This window comes from Mastigoproctus giganteus, chromosome 8 (genome assembly GCF_048544385.1).
Source record: "Mastigoproctus giganteus isolate SK-2022 chromosome 8, ASM4854438v1, whole genome shotgun sequence".
NCBI lineage: Eukaryota > Metazoa > Arthropoda > Arachnida > Uropygi > Thelyphonidae > Mastigoproctus > Mastigoproctus giganteus.
The window spans coordinates 114547243-114563691 of record NC_143582.1 but is presented as its reverse complement, the minus strand read 5'-3'; the positions used below and the strand labels follow the sequence as shown (position 1 = coordinate 114563691).

The 16449-nt window shown below is 38.0% G+C and overlaps 1 protein-coding gene across 1 annotated transcript in view; it reads left to right on the top strand.

Moving 5' to 3' along the window:
• The window catches only part of Epg5 (ectopic P-granules autophagy protein 5), a 1526775-nt gene that overhangs the window by 417046 nt on the left and 1093280 nt on the right, over positions 1-16449 (top strand). The window contains exon 18 of the mRNA XM_090380318.1: positions 2117-2257. Within this exon, the coding sequence (XP_090236444.1) occupies positions 2117-2257 (141 nt within the window). The remainder of the gene's footprint in view (positions 1-2116; positions 2258-16449) is intronic.

Below are 16449 nucleotides of genomic sequence, written 5' to 3'. Positions count from 1 at the left end.
CCTCCCTTTAACAAACCCATGATGTGTCTTAACTATTACTGTAGTTTTATCTGACCAATTTGATTGGATACTGAACCTATTACAAAATAATTTAGCTACTTGTTAGAGTTTAATAAGCTTCTGTTGTCCACTGTCCTAAAGAATTTCTCATGTGTGAATGTTGATCTAAAATACTCATTCAGTTTATCAGCTATCTGAGCAGAATCATCAACATTTGAACCATCGATATCAAGTGGACCAATCTGATTCATCTCCTTCCTCCTAGAGTTTGTTAGAAAAGAAGTCTTTGTTATTTTTCTTTTCATCTTTTACGAAAGATTTCTCGTAATCTTCCTTTACTTGCTAAACCTCCTTTGTGTCTTGATTACAGACTAAATTATATCTATCCATAGGCTTCTGTGTCGCCTGATAATTTATATGCTTAACATGCATTTTTACTTCTCTGCCACAAGTTTCATTAGTTCATCTGACATCTATTTGGGGCTAAACCTTGAACATTCTTTCTTAGTTGGATTGAAAAGCTTAGTAACTTTCAAGATTAATTCCTTTTGTGGTTCCCATTTAGAATTTGCTGTTGGTAATATCATCAGTTGGCCCCACTGTATAGAATTTAAAAATTTCAGAGACCAGTGTGGTCACCTTTACGAAAGCGAAAACCTTTCCCTTTACCCGTGATGGTAGTTACATCTTTAAGTAAATCCTACTCAGTATACTAGTAACAGACACTGCAGAAACCGCACTAAATGGTTCATTCTAGGGCTTCATGCCCCCTTTTTATTGACTGCCCATGGTAGTGTATTTCAATAAAAAACTCCACATTGTGGCTCATGGACACTCCAGATTGCACAGATTGAATGTGGAAACAGAGAATGATGGGTCCACCTGATGTACGATTGTCACCTATACATAGGCATCCTGACACAACTTGAAATTGAGACTGGTTGCTACACGCAAGATTAAGCTCTGGATTAAATGCAACTCAGGCTAACTATGCAGCCTTCTGTAGGTTTGCTAATGCCCTCTTCAAGTATAGGGTAGCTATTACCTGAGAAGAGTGCCAACCACATCCTGACACCAAAACATCAACAAGATCAAACTGTTCAGACAAACTTTAATGGGACCAATCCTCCAACTGTGACCTACCTAATCTTTATTGCAGCAAGAGAACAAACTTGCATGAGGTGCAACTTCTGCAACACAAGCTGCATTGCAGGACTTAACCAAAGAAGTCCTCACATGTGACCACTTACTGCAACATCATCCCTACAGATCTTGGCTTTCTGGTCATGACATACCTCTGGGACATATCTTCAAAAGTGAGGAACTCTACTTTGTCTTCCTTCCCCAACTGATCCGAACATGGGACCATACAACTAATCGCATTCCTGTTTTGTATACAGCCTATGACCTTACTTTCAAGAACAGGCACCTCTATACAATAAGACCCTTTCAAGAAGCACAATTCTTTCTTTAGGTGCGGTCCCCATACTTGAACACAGTATTCCAGTGTGCTCTAACAATAGCCTTATATAATGGGTTTATGATATCCTTATCTCTACTTGCTGTACCTGGAATGAATAGACATGCTGTTTTTTTTTTTTTTGCTCACCCTAATTGTGTCAAATTATTTTATTTCATTTTAAGATCTGATTTATATAATTTAAGATTTTTAGAATGTGAAAGCTGTGTTAGCCCAAAGTTCTGAACTTTATAATTTACTTGACAACATATTCATTTTGATATTTCTCAAGAATTATTTACCTTAGAGATAATTGCAAAATTTTTTCTTAATTACATGGTTTTACCTTTGAACTTAGTAGTTTTTAGTCAGATAGTACTTGAGATCCTTCACCTATTTCAAGTTCTTTTAGTTTTTGATAGATCCTAGGTGTAATAACATCCCTGCTTGACTTTCTGTTTTGTATTACATTATAATGACTTTCTGTTTTGTATTACATTATAATGACTTTCTGTTTTGTATTACATTTTAATGACTTTCTGTTTTGTATTACATCAGTTATGTATTTATTGAATTTTATCATAGTTATTGCAATTGTATTTGTACTTAGTTTTTTAATAAGATTTGAAACTATGACTGGGAAATTTTGTATTACAGTCGTCATTCCATACAAGAAAAAGGTTTTCCTCTCATCACTGTTTTGCTTGAGAATGCTGCGTATGCTGCTACAGTCCGAGTGCTCTGTTACTTAATTCCATTCTTTGCTCACCATCCGGATGATTTGATTTACCACAGAGAGTGAGTAGATATTTTAATTTTCTAAAGTTATACTTTAAAACTACTTTGATTTCCAGGTGTTAGTGATTTTATTCATATAATGTTTTACTTTGTAATTAATCACAGATGTAATAGCATGCTTGCTGGCCATTGCCTTACAATTCTTGCAGGCAATTTTTGCTGACTTTGGAAGTACATTTTGGGTTTCAAGTTGTCCACACACACACATGCACACACGTTTTTTTTTTTTTTTTTCATTGTTTATAATTGTGTTGAACAATTACAAATAATCCCACATTAAATTTATATAATCACAATTACATATTTTGTGTATAATTACAATTTGCCTATTTATTCTTTGTTATTAATTACATTAATTTTAATAATCTTTTATTTTATGATGCATAGTAAATGAATGATTCGACTGATTTATTTATTATTTATTTTTTAATTTCAGACCATGTCCACACCAATCTAAATAGACACTTTATGGCTTGGTTTATTAATTAGATTCTTCAGTCAATGAAATTTTAGTTGGAAAGGTTTTTTTTTTTTTTTTTTTATAATGTACCTTCTAGGTACATTAAATTCATTACATCATTACATCTTAATGTAATGTATATCATTACATCTTAATGATACCTCTTTGCTGAATCAATATTCACTTGCATAATAAGAATTAATGCTATCCATCCCCATTGCCAACTCTGTCCATCTAAAGGAGACATAACATGAAGACACTAGCCAATTGAAGCAGTTAAGTATAGCATTCATCCATTGAATATCTGCGATGGCATCAAAGTCAGTGGTATGTTAATGGGTGGTATGTTAATGTGTATGCACATGATTTGCCTAAGAAGTGCATATAGCAGGAAATGTTCTGGCTCACACAGAAAGTGTCAAATTCCTAGGAGTAATCCTTGGTGCAAACCTCACCTATAAACAACAAATCCAAGCTCAGTATTCCAAAGTCTTGTGAGCCTTCTGGGGGAATTAAAATATTTTTGTGCGAAACTCACAATAAACAAATAATCAGGAAATACATTACAAAGTATTTCAGCAATCTGCTCTCCTATGCCATGGAAGTTTGGTCTGCCACATCTCCACCAGCCTCAAGAAACTATGAGGTCTCAAATTCTGGGTGCTAAAATGGGCCTACATGTGGTCTCACCAGATCTATACAACATCCAAATCTGCCCTCTGCTCCAGCCTTCAATACATGTCCACAGAAGGCGCCTCCGTAGCCAGGTGGGAAGGAGCAGCAGTGCGTAGCACACGCTTCTTGATTAGACCGGGGTTCGAGCCCGTCACCACCAAATACGGAGGATGCGGAAAGGTCAGGGAATGACCACCGCACTGGAGCAATATGGCCTTAGTTGCTAATGCTCCTAAAACCCAAATAACAACAACAACCACCTTGCAGATGCCTCATCTCCATTTGCAGAACTTAAAAGTTTTCAAAAGTTTTGTGAAAGGGATGGGCAAGATGAATTCAAGAGGATTCCATTACTTAAGGGAGAAGATTTCATTACTTAAGAGAAGGGAGAACAGTGCTGTGAAAGTGAAAGAGGGAATCATTGTTGGGCCTCAGATCAAAAAGATCTGCAGGATGAAAGTTCTGAAAAATGCCTCAATGTATTAGAACAAAAAGCATGGCTGACTTATAGATGGCTCTGTGGGAACTTTTAGTATTAGTAGGGAAAGTAATGCAAAAAAGCAAGTTGATACACCATGGGGGGGGGGACATTTCCGCTATCCACCTGATAGTTTATATATTTCTTCCTGAAATTTATTCAGACTGCCCACTTTCACAAAAATGGATAAAAGCTTGTTTGACCAATCAACCAACTGTTGGCTGAAGGAAAAATTCCACACATCTATTCTGCAGCCACCCTTCCTCAATTTATATTTATACCATCTCATGTACATAGTCTGAGCAAGAGGAAGAATCCCATCAGGATTAAATTTACTCAAGCCTTAATAATTTCTATCAGATCATCTCCCAGGTGCTCAGTCTCCAGATGATGAAATTTTCAGAACTGAAGCCTTTCTTGGTATTAGCACCCTTTGTTGAAGAAGGGTATTAAAAAGTTTGATGCCCTTCTCTGTACCCATTCAAGCAACCTCTCATCCTTCCTAAAATGAGGCCTCTAGACTTGCATGCAGTACTCAAGATGTGGCCTGAGAAGTGCCTAATACAATGCAATAATCACCTTGTTATGCCTGCTGAGAAAATTTCTGTATATAATTGATGAATTTCCAAGTTACCCTGAGAGAGAGAGAGAGAGAGAGAGAGAGAGAGAGAGAGAGAGAGAGAGAGAGAGAGAGAGAGAGAGAGAGAGAGTGTTACAAGGGAATCACCAAGAAAGAGAAGAATGATGATATCCAGCTCAGGACCCTGGGTGTGCCAAGCCCATACTCACCAAATGTGAGCCCCTGGGGGTTGAGATACTTTTATTTTCCACTACCTGAGTGTCGTACCACAACACTCAGGGTAGCTAGTATGTTAATATGGGATTGCTACCCATATGCAGTACCTTGCATTTATCAATGTTAAACTTGAACTGCCATTTCTGAGCTCGTTGACGTAATTTTCTTAGATCATGTTGCACTAGCTCACCCTGATTACTCTCATTAACTACCCTGCTCACCTTTGTATCATCTGGAAACTTAGATATTTAGCCTGATATACCTCCAGCAAAAGCATCATTAATAAATACAGAAAACAACAATAGGCCCAATACCATACCTGGTGGACTCCATTAATAACGTTACTCCTCAAAGAGTAGTGTCCATGTGTAATCCCCACTTTGTCTTCTCCCAGAAACTTCCATATTAGCAACTTACCCTTAATGCTACACTGATCCAATTTGTACAGGAGTCATTTATGTGCTTTAGTATCAAAAGCTTTCCTGAAATCCAGGTAGATGGTATAACAATTATTTTTTTGCATCCTGTTCTTTTATTACTGCATCATAGTATCAGTAAGATTGGTCAGGCAAGATCTTTAACGAAACTATGCTTTTATTCAAATATAACTGTACCTCCTGTCTAGATGGTCCTACATTACTTCTTTTACCCGTGACCTCCATTATATTTCCTGGAAGAGAAGTTAATTAATTGGCCTGTAATGTCACCCTTTGATACTCCTTTGTGAATTCTGGATACATTTGCATATCTTCAGTAGCCAGGGACCTCCTCTTAATCCAAAGATGCCCTCATAATAATGGCTAAGGGTTACTTATCTTTGTTGCTGCATCCCTTAATATAATTCGATAGATCCTGTCCACCACAAGTACCTTTTTATGTTTAACTTCAACAATTTCTCTTACAATTTCCTTTCAGTTATTGTTAAATCATTATGTTAACTCCCTGTTAGAGTTGATAAACTTCTGTCATCCTCTCCCCTAAAGAATTCCTCATATATGAATGTAGATACAAAACACCTATTTTTCAGCAACCTGAGCTGGATCATCAACAGTTAAACTGTAGATATCAAGTGGATCAATGTGATTCATCCCATTTCTTCTACTGTTAATATAAGTTTCTTGGCATTCATTGCTAGACTTTTCGTACTCTGCTTTGGCTTGCCTATCCTCCTTTGTGACTTGATTGCAGACTAGTTTATATCTGCCATAGGCTTCTGTATCACCCGATAATTTATATGCATGTCTCATTTTTCTTCTCTGCCATATGTGTCAATAGTTCATCTGACATCCCTTTAGGTCTGAGACTTGAACAGTATTTCTTAGATGGTGTGAAAAGGCTAGTAGCTTCTGTGGTTGTCTTCTGGAATGCTTCCCATTTAGAATTTGTTGTTGGTAACATCATTAGTTGGGCTCACTGTTTGGAATTTAAAAACTGTCTGGGACCGCTGTATTCTACTTTATGAAAACAAAAAAAACTTTCCTTTACTCTTCATTGTAGTTACACCTTTACATAAATTCCAAATCAATACACTGTGTTCACTGATGCCTGGTGGTTCTTTTTCTGCTGATTCTAAATGTGTGAAGAAAACACTGATCATAATCAGATTATTGCCCACTCTTTGCCTCTCTAACATGCTGCTGTAGAAAACTGTCATCCAGTAAATCTACAAAATCTTTCTTGTGTGTGTGTAGTAGTAGTAGTGGCATGTAATGCAAGAAAGCAAGTGTATGAGCTTATGCAGCATCAGCCAAAAAAAAAATCACACCATTCCCTCCAAATGCCTGTCCAGTTCCTTCTTAAATTTATTTAACCTATCAACTTCCACAACGACAGATGGAAGTTTATTCCAGCAATTAACCACCTGCTGGCTAAAGGCAAATTTCTGCACATCTATTCTACATATGTCTTTTCTTAATTTGAATTTATGCCCCCTTAGGTTCATAATCTGAACAAGTGGAAGGATCCCATCAGAATTCAGCATGCTCAACCCATTCAAGGCCTTATACACCTCAATCAGATCACTGCGCAGGTGCCTAGTCTCCAGCCACTGCAATTTGCAGAACTTAAGCCTCTCTTGGTAAGAAGATCCCTTCATTCCCCTCACCAATCTTGTTGCCCTTCTCTGTACACGCTCAAGCAAATCTACATCTTTCCTAAAATGAGGCCTCCAGACCTGTACGCAGTACTCAAGGCGTGGCCTGACCATTGCCTTATACAGAGGGACAGTCGCCTCCTTTTCTCTGCTAGCAAAATTCCTATATATCATTGACAAAACCCCATGACCTGCCCTGGCAGCCTGTCTGCATTGCTCAGAAAACTTCATATCTGACTGCACAATTACTCCCAGGTCTTTTTCATTTTCTACCACCTTAAGTGTAGTACCACACAGTTGGTACTTTTCTCTCGGGTTACTTCTACCCATATGCAGTACTTTGCATTTGTCAAGGTTAAACTTCAGTTGCTACTTCTTAGCCCATCTGCCCAAATTATCTAGATCGTGTTGCAGTAGCACACTGCCATTACTGTCATTAACAACCCTGCCAACCTTTGTATCATCTGCAAACTTCAATACTAAGCCTGATATACCTTCATCAATATCATTGATAAATATACAAAACAATAGAGGACCCAACACCGAACCCTGTGGGACTCCACTAATAACATTAGTCCACGAAGAGCAGCACCCATTAATTACCACCCTCTGTTTTCTCCCACTCAACGATCCTTTTATCCATTGTAGCAACTTACCCTTAATACCATTCTGCTCCAATTTGTACAATAGTCTTCCATGCGCAACAGTGTCAAAAGCTTTCCTGAAATCCAAATATATGATATATGAAAATTATTTTTTGCATCCAGTTCCTTTGTAACCACATCATAATATTCTATCAGATTTGTCAGACAATACTTTCCCTTAACAAACTCATGCTGTGTCTGAATTATTGCTGCAGTCTTGTCTAGATGATCCTGCAATGCATCTTTAACCAGTGACTCCATTATTTTACCCGGAACAGAAGTTAAACTAACTGGTCTAACTAACTGGTAATTACTCGTGTTACCCTTCGATCCCCCTTTGTGAATTGGGGATACATTTGCACATCCCCAGTCCATGGGGACCTCCCCCGAGTCCAAGGATGCTCTCATAATTATGGCTAAGGGTTTGCTTAGTTTCTTTGCTGCCTCTTTTAATATAACTGGATAGATCCCATCCACCCCAGGTGCCTTTCTTGTGATTAACCGCAACAATTTCTCCTCCACTTTGCTCTCAGTTATTACAAAATCATTAAGCACCCTGCTACAATTTGATAACCTTCTGGCATTTTCAAACCTTAATAACTCCTCATGTGTGAATGTATATGCAAAATACTCATTCAGTTTGTTTGCTATCTGAGCAGGATCATCAACAGTCCAACCATTGTACAAGTGACCAGTGTACAAGGTACATTCAATACTTGGAAAGTTAAAATCCCCCATTAGAAGACATTCTGATTTACTTTCCTACTCTTTCTCTGTACAATGGTTCATTGTACTCATCAGTCAATGAGTACAATGAACACACTACTACTCTCGTTTTTGTTTTCAAAGTACTTAGTTTACACCAAACTGACTGAGCATTGCACTGACCACCCATGTCAACTGGCTGCACTGCCTTAGATTTTTTGTACATGTTAAATGAGTGTAATTTTCCCCTCCCACACACACACGACCCTTTCTTGTCCTTTCTTTATGATTCTGTAGCAAGGTCACCTCCTGGTTGCTGGCCTACAACATAACAAAAAAAAAAAAAAAAAAAAAAAAAAAAAAACCAATAAAACCTGACACTTGCACATACCTACAGGCGCCAAGTGCCAATCGATTCCTAGTGCAATTATCTAGTATTTTTTTATCCTAAGGAGATTATAGCTTCTTCATAAACCCTCCTTTGCTTGCAACATTACTGCTGACTATTTGCAATATTACTGCCTCTCTCGCTATCAACATCACTGCTACACCTCGCAGCAATGTCACTGCTACACCTCGCAGCAATGTCACTGCTACACCTCGCAGCAATGTCACTGCTACACCCACTATCATTGATATGGTGGGGGCTGGTAACCTGGGAGACGAAAGTCCCTCTTCCAGGGCTAAAAGGAGCAACAATGGATTGTGATGCGTAACCACCACTAGAGCTGACAGGCTCTCAACACTGACACCTGCAGAATGGAACATGACATCAGTCAGTCTTTCTGCAAATGCATTCCTTATCGACTTGGCAAACAGTCTCTCTTCGTCATCCAGAGATTTCTTGAATTTGTGGCAGGTATGCCACAAATTCAAGAAATTTCACCATTTTACCATTTTTACCATTTCACCATTTTACCATTTTTACCATTTCACCATTTTACCATTTTTACCATTTCACCACAAATGGTAAAACCACTCCAGCCAGGAGATCTATTAATTGAAACCACACAAGCATGGCATTCTGAACTGTTATTGAAATTGTCCTCTTTAAGCAGAATGCCCCGGGTGCCAAGCATTCTCAGTGCATTCATTAAAGCGAACTTTTTAAAGAACTTTTGTCATATACAGATTCTGTTTATTTCTGAATACTGTTTTCTCATTTTCTCTTCGAGTAGCTTTTTTGCTCTACACGAAGTTGTCAAAGGCCCAGAAAGGGAAGACTCCTTTCTGTTTCGTTTTCTTTTATCACTAATACAACTTGGTCATATTGTGGTACTGCTCCTGCCTCCCCGTGATGGGGCCGTAAACCTGGAAGGAAAAGTTATCCTTTAAGGGATAAAAGGAGCATTTGTGGAAAATGGAATTTCCCTTCACCAAAGATTGTAATTCTATTTCTCAAAATTGTGAAAATCCAACCCGAAAGATGATGAAAACAGATGTACCTCAAATAGAATTTCCAACTTTTCTAATGCTGCATTCACCGATGTCAATCACTAGGGACACTGTTACCTTTCTTAATTCAGAAATGCTTAGAAAGTGTAGCCGGATCATCTATGACTGTATGAAGACTGAAATCTGGTGACTTATTAGTTGAAACCATCAGCCCCAGACATTGAGTCTCTCCTGAAACTGACATCATTTGGTAGCGTTCCTATCAAGGTATCTCTTCATGCCACCCTTAACACCTCCAAAGGTGTCCTTTCTGAATGGGACCTTTTAAATGTCTTGGTGGAGGAGGAGATTGTCCAAGAACTACAGAACTAGAAAGTTACTTAAGCAAAGTGAATAATGTTCGAGAAAGACAGAGGATTTGTTCCTACTCGTAGCATCATTCTTACTTTCTCTACACTGAAGCTTCCTTCATCAGTAAAGGCTGGATACTTAAACTTCTGCATTTGTCCCTAAATCCAACTTCATATGGTGCTACAACTGTCAGAAGTATGGGCATTCTCAAATTGTCTGCTGAGGAGATTCAGTTTACTCAAACTGTGAATCAAAAGAACAAAATCATACTGACTGATATGCTGATTTATCACAATGTCCAATCTGTAAAGGTAATCGTCCAGCTTTTTTCTAAATACTGTGTGCAATGGAAGCTGTAGGAAAAAAAAAAAAAATCCAAAAATACAAAGTAGAGAACAAAGCCTCATACCCAGATGCTATAAAACATCTGCTACAAAATATGCCAAAATGTACATATGCTGAAGCATCTCAGAGATACCATTCAGTTTCAATTCAAATAATACATTAATTTCCCCAAAATATCAATTTCTAATTGGGCTTGATCATCACTGCTATTGTTTGCAGCACAATCAACAAAACAAACTGTAGATTAAACAAACAATACTCCAATCTCAATACCACCCACTGCTCAATCAACTCCAGTAATGCCAGACAAAATTGAAAATCCAGATTATATTAGAAACCATCTGATACCACAGCTATGGACTTGTACAGAATAATTGTTATTATGAACCCATTCTAGATCCTCATGCAAAAAATTACATGGACATATGTCCATTCTTCCCAAAAAAGGATAAAATAAAAATTGACTGTTACAAGCAGAGCATCACTAAAACCCAGACAGATTTCAATTCTAATTCTAAACCTAAACAGTTAACAACATAGTCCAGTGGAATTGCAGAGGCTTTCGCAGCAACATTGATGACATCAATGAGTTAATCCATTGTTATCATCCGGTAGGTATCTGTCTACAAGAGACAAATCTAAAACTTCAAGTATCTGCTTCAGTTAAATACTGTACTCTGTTTCAGCAAGACAGGTCCCAAGCAAAATGTGGAGTAAGCACAGAGGATGAGCCATACTCATAGACTCAAAAGGTCCTTGTATGTGAATTGCTCTCCAAACATCCTTAGAAGCCGTTGTAGCACGTATAATGATTGGCATTGCTTTAACACTCGTTTCAGTATATCTTCCACCCAATCAGCCATGTATGATTCACGACCTGGATCATCAATTCTGAGATTGGGGTTCTCCCGTTTTGGACGTGTAGATCTCATTGAAATGCTTCTAGACAGGCAGAATTTGCTGAATACTGTATGGCTTACCCACTTGTATTCATTTTCCTACTATTTACATTTTCCTTGTGTAATAGTTTGTATTTTCTACGTATTTTCCTACTGGATCAATCTCTGCAATAGATCTCTCAATCTGCTCTCTTATTCTCTTCCTAAGTATCAAGTGGGCAATGCATGACAATCCTTTCGATTTTGATCACTATCCACTGATATGCAGAATTCAGACCATCCATTCCAAAACAACAGAAATACAAAAAAAAAAATGTAAATTTTCCAAACCAGACTGAACAAAATATGTCAACTATGTCTCTTTTGATGATCAGATCATTGAATCTTCTTCTATTGATACTGTCACCGATCATATCACAATGCAAATACTATCAGCTGCAAAAGCTACCATCATCCTGTATCAGTTAAGAAATCATAGATATACTAGTGGAATGAAGATTGTAACAAGGTGAAAAAAAGAGGGGAAAAAAAAAAACAAAAACAAAAATGCAGCATGGAACTTATTCTGCAAATACCCTACCACTACCAACATTATTAATTATAAGAGACTTAGAGCCAAACCATGTTATGTGTAGTGAAAAGCTAAAATGGACTCTTGGTTAAAATTTGCTTCATCAATCAACAAAGATACTGATGGCAAAATAATTTAGAAAAATTAAGGCAGCTAAATGTTAAATACCCTACATTACCTTCACCTATTCTTAGCTAGAATGAGAAGAAAATCTCTACTCCTGCAGAGATTGCAAATGCATTAGGAACTGTGTTCTCTGAATAGTCTGCTTCAATTGTGTATATGCCATCATTCCAAAAATATAAATCCGATGCTGAGAAGTCCAAACTAGGCTTCAATGGATTTTACACTATACCCAACCACTCACAATATCTGAATTGAAACAAGCTATATATACCTCTAGAAACAGCGTCGCTGGCCATGGCAGAATTTACTATGTAATGCTGAAATCGATACCAGAAATCTTTATCCTCACTGCTGAACTTTTACAATCTGATCTTTTCTGAACATATGTTCCCCAGTTCCTGGCAACATTCCTATGTAATAACTATCCCTAAAGAAGGAATTGATCATTTGATTCCAAACAATTATAGAGCAATTTCTCTAACCAGCTTCTTGCGTAAAACTATGGGAAAAATGGTTGGCCGTCAACTGGTACCTTGAGTTTTGAAACGTAATGAGTATTAATCAATTTGGCTTTCGTAAGAATAGATCTCCATTAAATCTCATGTTAAAGGCTGAATTCAAATATAAGAAGAAATGCATTTATCAGAAATTAGCATCTCACCATGATGTGCCTTGATATTGAGAAAGCTTTTGATACCACTTGGCACTATGGCATCCTAAGAATTCTCCATTCTGTTGATATGAGAGGCCATTTGCTATATTTTATTCAAAACTTCTTTTGCCACAGGTCTTACCAAGTTTGATACTGGCAGGCTCTCTCTCTCTCAAATATACATACAAAAAGAGGAGTCCCACAAGGCTCTGCCCTTAGTGCCACTCTGTTTGTAATATGAATAAAGAATATCACAAACAGCATTCCAAACACTGTTGACTCATATTTCTATGCTGATGAGCTTACCCTATCATGTCATTCACAGAAAATTATCTACATTGAGAGGAAATTACAAATATCAATAAATAACATTGAACTATAGAGACTATAGAGAATACAGACTAGAATACAGACTATCAAACTTGAAAACTACAGCCATGCATTTCTGCAACAAGTGCAAAATGCATCCTGAACCTGAGTTACATTTGGGCAATCATTATCTTCCAATTGTGGACATTATTTGTCTCCTAGGGCTAATTTTTGATGAGATGCTAAACTTCTAAGAGCACGTGAAACATCTATGAACTACTTGCATTAATAAAATGAATGTACTCCATGTCGTCTCTAGTACCTTGTGGGTGCACATCGTTATACCCTGCTCCACTTATATAGGTCCCTCATTAGATCTTGGCTAGACTACGGATCACATGACTCTGCTAGGGAGAGTATCTTAGCATGTCTTACCCCCATCCAACATTCTGCTCTTAGTGTTGTCTTTCGACGAATAGGGGGAACCCTGAAGCCCGCCAAAAAATAAAAAAATACTTTGACTTGTCTTAGGTATATACAGAACATCCCCAGTTCACAGTCTGTACGTTGAGGCACATGAACCTGCACTCAGTATCAGAAGAATGATGTTATTTCTGAATTACTCAGCAGCTAAAATTAAAAGCTTCTCCACATCCAATTTAACCACTACTGTTTGATCCACAGTGGACAACCCACTATGGAAACAAACCTAGAACAATCTGACCTACCAGTATCAGATTACAGAACCTATCGGAATGCTGGAATCTTTACTTTCATAATATCATCAGAGATTCAAGAGATCTGGATCCCCCATGGATTAATTTCACTACTTCTTGTGATGATTACTTTGAACAATGGGGAAAAGGTGCTATAGCAGATATTAACATCCAAACACTATGAATTGTTCATACACAAAATTATTGCCACTTTTCTCAGATTTAAGCTGATGGTTCAAAGTCTGGTGACAAAGTGGGTGCAGCTGCTGTCTTCTCTAATGCAACTGTTTCTGTTTCACTTCTAGCTGAATATAGTAGTATATTGCTGAGCACAATGCCATTAAGCTTTTCCTGAAAAATATTTCACTGTTTTCATTCAATAAAAGTGGTATATACAGATTCCAAGAGTGGTCTCTTAGCTCTCCAAAGCAATTCTCCTTACAATCCTTTGTTAAAGCTAATGAGATGTGCTGATACATTTTCTTGAGCATCAACAAACTGTAGTCTTCTCTTGGATTCCAGGTCACAGTAGTATTCCAAGAAATGAGTTTGCTGATGCTGCTGCTGCAAAATATCCCTACAGAATAGCATCAACTAACAAACTAGTCATCATTAACTAACTGGTCCCATATCCTGATTATAAATACAACCTACAGAAAATGTGCATCGAACAGTGGACACTGTGGAAAAAGAAAACACGGAACAAGCTATTTCAACTGAAACCTGATCCACAATTGTGTACTTCTAGCATCTGCAAAAATAGAAAAGAAGTAATCCTAGCCAATGAACAACATAGAAAAGAAGTAATCCTAGCCACTGAACTGATGAACAACAATCAGTTTGAATTCCAACAAAATAGATCCACTTTGGTTCCAATTGTGAAAGCTGAGACTAACATCCTAATATTGTCTTGGGCAGAATTGCAGACACTTCAAATTTAGCCCTAACTCGTAACTCTTTTTCAACATTGCCATGTAATAATAAAGTCCTCAATTCTCCTATCCTTAATGTCATTAGTGCCAATGTGTACAACAGAATCACCTTATTACCATAAAAGACGATAGCTGTTCTTCAACATTGACTTTTGCCTCTTCCAGACATACCCTGGTTTTATTGGATAACTAAAAATGTCATCTTTGAACAAAGATGAAGCTGCTTGATGCTTGTTCAACAGGATTGCATATTTGTGCACATTCAAGACAGGAATGCAGTTATAATTCATGCATTAGCATTAGTAAAGGCACATGATGCAAGAAAGCAAGCTTAGATAGCATCAGCCAAAAAAAAAAAAAAAAACCCATCCTAATTTCACCCATCCATTCACTCCAAATGTTTATCACGTTTGGCCATAAATCTTAACCTATCAACTTCTACAACGACAGATGGAAGTTTGTTCCACCAACCAACCACCCGCTGGCTAAAGGCAAACTTCTGCACATCTATCCTACAATTGTCTTTCCTCAATTTGAATTTAAGTCCTCTCAGGTGATTATTCTCAGCAAGAGGAAGAATCCCATCAGCATTGAGCATGCTGAAACCATTGAAGGCTTTATACACTTCAATCAGATCACCTCACAGGTGCCTAGTCTCTAGACACTGTAATTTGAGCCTTTCGTTGTAAGAGCAGCCCTTTGTTGCATTCACTAATCTTGTTGCCCTTCTCTGTACTTGTTCCAACAGCTCTACATCCTTCTTAAAATGAGGCCTCCAGACCTGTATAAAGTACTCATGGTGCAGCCTGACCATTGCCTTATACAAGGGATTAATCGACTCCTTATCCCTGCTAGAAAAATCCCTGTATATCATTAACAAGACACCATGAGCTACTCTTGCAGACCATCTGCACTGCTCAGAAAACTTCATATCTGCCTGCACAATTACCCCATGTCCTTTTCATTTTCTACCACTGTCAGTGTGATACCACAGAGTTGATACGTTACACTGGGATTACTGCTTTCCATATGTAGTACTTTACATTTGTCAATGTTAAACTTCATTTGCCACCTCTTAGCCCATCTGCTCAACTTTTCTAGATCCTGTTGCAGCAGTGTACTGTCATTAGTATCTTTAACAACCCTGCCAATCTTCGTATCGTCTGAAACTTGTACATTAAGCCTGATATACCATCATCGATATCATTTATAAATACAGAAAACAACAATGGACCCAACACTGAACCCGGAGGGACTCCACTAATAACATTAGTCCACGAAAAGCAGGGTCCATTGATTACCACTCTCTGTCTTCTCCCACTCAATCATCCCTTTATCCATAACAGCAATTTGCCTCCAATGCCACACTGCTCCAATTTGTGCAGCAGTCTTCCATGTGCAACAGTATCAAAGGCTTTTCTAAGATCCAAATATATGATCTCAAAGTTATTCTTTGCATCCAGTTCCTTTGTGACTACATCATAGTATCCAATCAAATTAGTCAGACAAGACTTCCCCTTAACAAATTTATGCTGTGTCCGAGCTATAAGTGAAGTCTTGTCTAGATGATCCTGCAATGCTTCTTTAGCCAGTGCCTCCATTAATTTCCCTGGAACAGAAGTTAAACTAACATGGCTGTAATTACCTGTGTCTCCCTTTGATCCGCCTTTGTGGATTGGGGCAAATTTGCACATCTCCAGTACATGGATACCTCCCCGAGTCAAGGGAAGCTCTCATAATTATAGCTAAGGGTTTGCTTACTTCCTTTGCCACTTCCTTTAATATAACTGGATAGATTCCATCCACCCCAGTGCCTTTCTTGTGTTTATCTTCAACAATTTTTCCTCCACTTTACTCTCAGTTATTACAAGATTATCTAGCTTACTGCTAGAGGCCTCCGTAGCCGAGTGGGCAGGAGCGGGAGTGCAGTAGCACACGCTCTTTGAGTAGACCGGGGTTCAAGCCCCCTGACTGCTGAATACGGTCGATCTGCCAACCCGCACTGGACCAGCGTGGCAGATTAAGGTCCATTTCCCTCAGCATGAA